Genomic DNA, 9291 nt, shown 5'->3' with positions numbered 1-9291 from the left:
TCGGGTTCATTGGGGACATAGAAAAGATGTATCGCCAGGTGCTCATATATCCAGATGACCGCTCGTATCAACGCATCTTATGGAGAGATGATGAAAGTAAGCAAATCCAGGAATACAATTTAAGGACAGTGACGTATGGAACAGCCTGCGCGGCTTTCCTGGCTACCAGAACACTGCGTCAAGTAGCGATTGACAATGCTGAACTGAATCCCGATGTTTCAAACGCTATCGAAACCTGTTTTTACGTAGATGATTTCATATCATGCGCAAGTAGTGTAGAGGGAGCTACAAACCTAAAAAAGACTTGTGTAAAATTCTTGACAGTGCTGGATTTCACTTGCGGAAATGGTCGTCGAATTCACCACAGTTCATTGATAGCATTCCCACACAAGACAGAGACCGTAATCGATGATACCCAAACTGTGGAAACCTTGGGGTTGTTGTGGAATACAGCCAAGGATTGTTTTAAATTTAGTGTGACGCTGGGGGCCATGCCACATGTCGTTACAAAACATACAGTTTTGTCTGATATATGCAAAATCTTCGATCCGATCGGTTGGTTGGCACCAGTTGTCGTTAGCATGAAAATTTGTATGCAAAGGCTGTGGCTGAGTGGTGTTGACTGGGATCAACCATTGCTTGAAGATCTATTAACCCAATGGCTGGTGTTACGTGATAGTATGTGCCAGATAACCAACTTGCAGATTCCAAGATGGTTACAATTGTCAGACGGCAACCACGTCGAGCTTCACGGATTCGCTGACTCATCAGAGTTGGCATATTCAGCTGCAATCTATTTGTGGGTGCGACGTCCAGATGGAATAATATATACATATCTTATTGCTGCAAAGACTAGAGTAGCCCCCGTTAAGCAGGTCACATTACAACGTTTGAAGTTGTGCGCAGCACAGCTTATGGTGAAACTGATGGTGAAGCTGCAGCATATATTCAACATTGAGAATGATAGGATGTTTGGTTGGTCGGATTCCACGGTAGTGTTGGCCTGGATTGCGGATCATCCGAGACGCTGGAAATCATTTGTCGCGAACAGAACATCATACATCAACAATATTATACCCGCTACACAATGGCGACACATTCGTTCAGAGCATAATCCTGCAGATCTAGCTCTCAACAACAACAAGTTGTGGTGGCATGGGCCAGACATTTTGAAGGATTGTAATGAATCAACAGAAATCAGAACTTCGAGGCATCAAACGACGTCGACATGGAAGAGCAAAGGAATATTGTTCACATCACTACAGTTCCCGAAGCCGACTACATCGAACGATTTTCGGACTATAACCGATTGCTTAGGATCACAACTTGGATTCTGAGGTTCACAAAAAATTGCAAAAGGGCTAAGTCCGAAAGGATAACCGGGCTGCTTTCAGTAACCGAGCTCAGGCAGGCCACAACGTGTTAGTCAAAAATGTCCAAGTGCAGTTTTTCGCGGCTGAAATTCGAGCCTTATCGGCTGAAAAACAGCTTTCAGCAAATCACAAGTTGGCATCACTTACGCCATTTGTTGGCACGTATGGCCTATTACGAGTTGGTGGTCGAATTGACAACGGTGACATTAGTTATGAACAAAAGCACCCATTAATCTTACACAAGGACAGTTACTTAACTGAGCTCATTGTGAGGGAATATCATATACGATATTTGCACGCTGGAAGCCGTTAACTTCAATATTTATTAGGATTGAAATATTGGATACCCGGCATAACTCATCTAGTCAAACACTGTGTATACAAATGCGTTCGGTGCATGCGATTTCGTGGCAAGCCCTTCCAACAACAAATGGGTGATCTTCCCCGCCATCGACTTGAAACTGTCTCCGCCTTTCTCAACACCGGCGTGGCTTTTGCCGGCCCTATACAAGTGCGGTCATGGAAAGGTCGTGGAAGTAAGCGCTATAAATCTTGGATTGCATTATTTGTGTGCTTAGTCACAAAGGCTATTCACTTGGAATTGGTTACAGAACTTTTCACAGCGGCCTTTATTGCTTCTCTCCGAAGATTCGTGACGAGACGGGGCAGACCATGCCCTATTTATTCTGACAATGGAACCAATTTTGTTGGATGCAATCAACAGCTACGCGAAGTAATTCAATTTCTGAACAGATCAGCAACACAAGAGAAAATCACGAAAGAATTGGCAGACCAAACCATCCAATGGCATTTCTAACCACCCTCTGGCCCGCATTTTGGTGGAATGTGGGAGGCCGGAGTCAAATCAACGAAGTTCCACTTGAATCGAGTATTGGCCGCCGCCTCCGCAACGTATGAAGAAATGACCACAATATTGTGTCAAATTGAAGGTTGCTTGAACTCAAGACCAATATGTTTAAAATTCGAAGGTGATGAGGACCCATTAACCCCTGCCCATTTTCTAATTTTCTGGCCAATGTCATCTATTCCCGATGAGCCCCATACGATAACAAGGGTAAATTATTTGAAACGTTGGCAGTATTTACAATACCTAGTTCAAAAATTCTGGAATAGATGGTCAATAGAATATATCGGTCAATTACAATGGTCACAAAAACTACAAAATTTGCAGTGCAACGACATCGTAATAATAAAGGATGATCAACTTCCACCAGCACTATGGTCCATCGGACGAGTCGTTGATACCCATCCAGGCAAGGACGGGCTGGTACGAGTAGTCTCTGTTAAGACAGCTAAGGGAATATATAAACGCCCCATCGTCAAGTTATGCCCATTATTTTTAGATGTTTGAAAGCGTAAGCTTTCAAAGGGGCCCGAGATGTTTACACTTTGAGTTCCATTTCTTAACTTATGTATTGAATACGTAAAATTACAACAATGTAATAATAATAATATCCCAACGGTTTTTACCCTCCATTCCCGCCCATCCGCACGAGGGGCGCAGTCCGCATGACGTACGGAACCAATTTTTAAATTTTTGTGCCGAGTCACGATAGGCAGGAGTTTGTTAAGTGTCGAGATCTAAAACTGTTCAGCTACAGAACTAAATTCATCAGCTGATTTTATGTATTTATGTCAATAATTCATTTATTGAGAGAGGAGAGTATCGCTTTCTTAATGCTGAAAAGCGGATCTGATATATCAAACGTGCTGGAATGAGAGTTACAATCCTGGGATAAGCAACGTAGTGGGTCGTGCAATTCAAAATTGGTTTTACAAGCTTTCAGAAATATGGGACAAAAGTGTCTTGATACGCGTGAGGGAACATTAAAGCTTACATCAGCCAGAAGAGACGGACTTGAAATTGAGCCTGTCAGTAATTTAACCATAAAAATTATACCAAGCATTTCCCTGCGACTGGCAAGTGTAGGAAGGTTAATAAGTTTTAAGCGACTCGTATAAGGTGGAAGACTATATTGAGAATCCCATCGGAAATTTCTTAAAGCAAAAAGTAGGAATTGTTTTTGAATTGATTCTATCTTGTCTGAGTAAATTTGATACCTTGGATTCCAAACCACCGAGCCGTATTCCAGAATCGGCCTAACTAATGTTCTAAACAGGATTTTAGTGATATAAGGGTCGCTAAATTCTTTTGACCATCGTTTCACAAATGCAAGTACACCTTTAGCCTTGTTGACTGTCACATTAATGTGAAGATTAAAATTAAGCTTAGGATCCATTGTGATACCAAGGTCCACAAAATTGTATACCTGTTCCAGGTTATGGTTACCTATTATATAAGAAACTGGCAGAACAGCTCTTCGCGAGAAGCACATTACTTTACATTTACCACCAGTAAGCCATGCTGTTTAAGTCTGATTGTAGCAAAGACCTTTCTTTAATTGAAACGTACGATTTATAAAGTTTAACATCATCTGCATACATTAAAATTTTGGAGAATTTTATATCTGTAGAAATATCGTTTATAAAAAGCAAGAACAGAATCGGGCCTAGGTGGCTACCCTGAGGGACTCCTGAAGTAACATCAATGACGTCAGAGATAGTATTTTTAAACAATACCCTTTGTGATCTATCATAGAGGTATGAAGAGATCCAACGTAGAAAATTAGGTGGAAGACCAAGAAGATCAAGTTTATAGATGAGCAACGAGTGGCACACTTTGTCAAATGCTTTACTGAAATCAGTATATATAACATCAACAGTTTTGCTCTCACTAAATGCTTTTGAGATATAGGATGTTAATTCAAGTAAATTTGTAGAAGTTGATTTGCCCTTGCAAAATCCATGTTGACTGTATGAAATGCTTGAAGTGATAGAATGCGTCAACCGATTTGTTATAATTGCTTCAAATAATTTAGGAATTGCAGAAAGCTTAGCTATGCCCCGGTAGTTCTCCACTGAAGACCTGCTACCGCTTTTATGTAAGGGGGTTATGAACGATTCCTTCCATACAGTTGGAAAAACGCCCTCTTTAAGAGACAAATTAAATAAGGCTGTTAACGGCTCATAGAGATAATCAGCACAATTTCTAAGAAAACAAGTGGTGATCTGGTCAGGACCATAACTAAAAGACTGCTTTAAGGACTTCAGGTAAACTAAAACATCATCGGGAGATATTATAGGGTTATGTATTGAGTTAATTGGACTTAGTTTAAAAGGATAGTCAAAGTATGCTTGGGAGTTAGTGGAATAATTGGATTTAAAAAACTGAGCGAACATGTTAGAAATTGTTTGATTATCACCAGAGACGGTATTTTGATACTTCATGGCGGAAGGAAACCCACGTACATTTCGCTTGGAGTTTAAGAAATCTTAAATGATTTGGGGTTATATATTATACGTCGTTTGATTTTACACAAGTAATATTTATAACACTTTTTGTTTAATTCAAAGATCTTGTGACGCAAAAGTGAGTATTTTACATAGTATGAGTGTAAGCCGGTTTTTTTGTGTAATCTAAAATAACGTGACTTTCTGTTTTTCAAGTTTCTCAGTTCTTTAGTGAACCATAACTGTGTTTGTTCTTCAGGAACGCACATGCGTTTAGGCACATACTTTTCAAATAATCTATGTACAGTACAATTAAAATGTGCAACGCTTTGCTCAACTTTTTCTTTGTATATAGGCCACGACAATTTAGACAATTCTTTATTCAGTTTTTTAAAGTTGGCTTTCGAAAAATCAAAGCGAATATTTGGTTCGTATGTTTGGACATCGCAATTTTGACCATCGTTTATAATTTCGTAAGATATCTCAATAGCAGGGTGGTAGACATCTTCGGGCAAAACTAGTGGGTCACATTTATTTACAGCCGACTTAGATGCATCATCCACATAAACAAGATCTAATACTTTCCCAAACTTATTGCGAAGTACATTAACTTGATTCAGGCAGAGTTCAGCCATCTCCTCTAAAAATACGTTGTTGCACGCGCTAGACGAGAAAGGCACAATATCATTGTCAATGATGTTCCATGATACATTTGGTAAATTAAAGTCACCCAACACAATCAATGAATCAGAGGGATTAATCATTGAATTAATTGATTTCAGTAAAGATACATGTTGTGAATACACTGATAAGTCAGATCGGGGAGGAATATAGCATAGAGCTAAGTAAGTAAACCCCCTTCCAACCTGAACACGAATGCATTTGAATTCTGCAGATTCAATGTGTGGAAGACTAACTTCTTCAGATGGTATTGAAGAGTCTACGGCAAAGAGTACGCCACCGCCGACTCTGTCCTCCCGATCTTTTCTGTAGATATGATAATTATTTGAAAGAATCTCTGAATTAAAAGTGTGAGGTTTGAGCCAAGTTTCAGTCAAAGAAATTATATTATAATTGCATTCAAGGCCATTAAGATATAAATTCGTTAATTTAGTATTTATGCCTCTTACGTTTTGATAATAAATACTTAAAGCAGATTTAGTAATCAGTTTTTTGGTTCTGTATTCTGACGGGGAATATTTGCTAAATTATTATTTTTCTAGGCCTATACTTAAATTCACGAACGAAAGCTCCGGAGGGCCAAAAAGAACTACTAAGCAACATGTCAAAATTTTCTAAATATACGTCTATTTTAAATGAAGAAATATTTCTTTCATATTTAAAATTAAATTTTCTGATACTTAAGTTGACAGTTTTAACTTTGGACGAGATGTAAAACTTTATATCGTCCTCGGAAGTATCCCTCGAAAATCTAGATACAAATATAGACTTCTTTGGGGGAACCACAACCAGTCTCCTAGTATTAGACTCGATTACCGGCGGACGGGGTTGAGTAACTGAGTTACTAATTGAGGGTAGAGTAAGCGTTGGAAGATTAGATGGCGGTGCCACAACTTCAACGGGGGAAGGGGAAGATACTGCAGGGTCGTTATTATTAGAAGCAGACTTTGATATATGTTCTTTTAAAGGAAGATAACTCCGTTGTCTGTGGACATGGAGAAGAAAGATTAATTAAGTCATTCGGAAGATTGTTCTGACGTGGAACGGTCCTTTCAATAGGCGGACTATGAAGACGCTTTCGTTTTGACACATGAATGTCCTTCATAGATTGTACGGTATCTAAGCATTTAAAAGATTTAAATACATTTTCATAATGTTTAAATTTTTCGGTCAGTACCGACAACTCTCTCCCTACCTCAGAAAACCCATTTCTGGTTTGCCTAAAGAACTTACAGAGATCAACTTCGGTTGACCTGCACTTTAAGCAAGACCAGCGAAGACCTTTGCCATCATTAATAGCGTCCAGAATTCTTCTGGTCAAACCAGCACATTTTAGATGGCAAATACCATCACAGAGCCAGCACGATAAGTAGCGTTCAGATTCGCTTTTAATTTGGCAGTTATCAAGATCACACTTCATATTGAAAGATTTAATAACACTTATGTTAATAAAAAGACAAGCAAAATAAGTTTAACACAACACACACAACAGTTTAGGAGCTGATGTATTTAGCTTAAAAATATATGTAGCGAACAGTTTGAGTATCACTGTATTGTGACACTTAATAAACGCAGCGTAAACAGCTGTGACAAGAAATACTAAACGAAGTAAACAAAAAGAAATGTGCAAAAATAGAAACGATCTTAGTTAACTACAAAGGAATAACAACAGCAATGATAACAACAAATGACTCGGCAAGATTAGATGTATGCTAGTGAAATTTAATTAAATTTAATATAAACCACAAAAATCACAAAACTTTCACTTAGGTTCGATTATTATCACACTAAGATGCTCGTAGGCACTTTTTATAGCCACTTTTACTCAGAATTGGCACAATAAACTATGCAAACTACAAAGACAACTCAGAGCACAATATAAGTAGAACTTCACAGCTTGACGTTTGCTTATATTCCGTGTAACCCTAATATAACTAATGCAACCATGTACAATTACGCAAAGCGAACACACTGGCGTTGGCTGTCAAAAAAATTGGGTTTTTGAAGATACACACACAAAACAGTCCACGAATAAATGAAACATTTTGTACTTAAACAAAAAATTACAGTGAGTGTTTTCGTTATTAAACATAAACCAAGGTATAGGTTTACGACATCGATTGCCATACTCAATAAGCTATTGCAAAGTGACAAGATGCCTCAAGTAGTGGAACCGGCGACCTTTAGACGCAACTTGACATCAAGGCAGGCAGTGGTACAGCCTGTCTATGAAACGCCAGAGTACAGTAAGCATAGGGTTACGGAAATGGAAAAATTATTATCCGAAATCTTCAAATTACGCAAAAATTGTGTATTGAACACAATCTAACATTAGAGCTTCAAACAATTCAAAACTTAAAATCCAATTATGACAGTACAGTCATTGATGACGAGATAAGACAGATAAGAGACAGAAATCCTAACCCTAATGTAGATTCTTCAATATAACATACAATCGCTTAATGCTAATTTACATAATAATAATAGATTGGCGCATACACATATGGCCGAGCTTCTCCTCCGACTTGTGGCGTGCTCCTTGATGTAGTCACACAACGCGGAGGGACCGACTCCGAACGGCGATTGTATTTTTATGAGAAGCTATTTTTCATGGCAGAAATACACTCGGAGGTTTGCCATTGCCTGCCGAGGGACGACCGCTGTTAAGAAAAACCTTTTTCTATATTTTTTGCGATGTTGCTTTTACCAGGGCTTGAACCCAGGTGCTGATGAGTGAAAGCGTGCACTGCTTACCACTACACCACAGCGGCTTATTTACATACCTTTAAATTTTATCTTAATATAATTATGCCATTGCAGTACTTAGTGAAACATTTTCACATCAGGGGTCAAAACCAAAAAAAAAAATATTAAATTTTAACTCAGTGTCGAAAAACTGACAGGACGGCTAAGGTGGTATCGCCATAGTGCTAAAAAAGACATCAAATTTACCAAAATTAGATATATCACGCAATATGATAATCTAATAATCCAATCGAGAAACCTACGACCAAGTGTGGTGATATTTGCAGTGTATTTTCCCCCAAACATACCCATCAATGTGTTCAATGACGAGATTAAGAAATTGTTCGGTGTGCTTGAAAACTATACAAATGTATTACTATTGGGCGACTTTGATGCTAGGGAAACTCAGTGGGGTGATACAGTCAACTCATGTAGAGGAAAGAATCTATTCAGCATTGTTCAACAACACAACTTTATTCATTTAAATCACGGTTCCATCACTTTTCAAAGGAATGTTAACCAAGTAGCAGGAACAGTGTTAGATCTCTCATTTACCAACACAAGTGTACAACGCAAATTTTGTAGGCTCTTGTTAAATCTTTAAAATAAATAATATTAGTCGAAAAAATAAGACGTGGAGGACTTTTTTTCATAAATTGTTAAGTGGTTTTTCGGCTGCATATCAAATATCACTGGCAAAGAGTGAACAGCATACGCGGTGCTTGTGGTTGACAAAGTGTCCCGCGCAGCATCGTCTATAATGGAAAAAAGGTGCGACAAATGCAAAAGTGCGATACGTACAGATGCGGCGACAATTCGTTGTGGAGGGGTATGTGGTAAATACTACCATTTATCAACAAAATGCTGCGGCTTAGACCAATATAGCGTAAATAAATTGGAAGAATTGGAGATACTAAGGTTTATGTGTAATGATTGTTTGCAATATATACACAATGTTGATGACATCCTTAAGGATATGCAGGTGGTCATAAAGCAGAACGGTCAGCAGTTAGCTGATTATAGAAGTGAATTTGATAACGCGCTAAAGAAAAATTAGATGGAAATCAGGCAATTATTGCAAGCTGTAGAAGTAGCATTTGGAGAAAGAATTAAGGCAATGCAGAAAGCTCAAGAGACATGTGTAAAAAGTGTGAAGGAAGTAAACAAAATTCGCGAAATA

At 38.5% G+C, this 9291-nt stretch overlaps 1 protein-coding gene across 1 annotated transcript; it reads left to right on the top strand.

The window, feature by feature from the left end:
• The first annotated feature begins 26 nt into the window (after nucleotides 1–26).
• On the top strand, nucleotides 27–1337 carry LOC118739730. Its single transcript, XM_036471240.1, has one exon. The coding sequence runs from the start codon at nucleotides 27–29 to the stop codon at nucleotides 1335–1337; it is 1311 nt and encodes a 436-aa protein (XP_036327133.1).
• The last annotated feature ends 7954 nt before the right edge of the window (nucleotides 1338–9291 follow it).

This window comes from Rhagoletis pomonella, unplaced genomic scaffold, assembly GCF_013731165.1.
Source record: "Rhagoletis pomonella isolate Grant_MI unplaced genomic scaffold, Rhpom_1.0 Rhpom_scaffold_00005, whole genome shotgun sequence".
Lineage (NCBI taxonomy): Eukaryota > Metazoa > Arthropoda > Insecta > Diptera > Tephritidae > Rhagoletis > Rhagoletis pomonella.
This window is presented reverse-complemented; position numbering and strand designations above follow the sequence as displayed.

Excerpts from the sequence above, each read along its gene's own strand:
- LOC118739730 (XM_036471240.1), top strand. The coding sequence starts at position 27 with ATGTATCGCCAGGTGCTCATATATCCAGATGACCGCTCGTATCAACGC.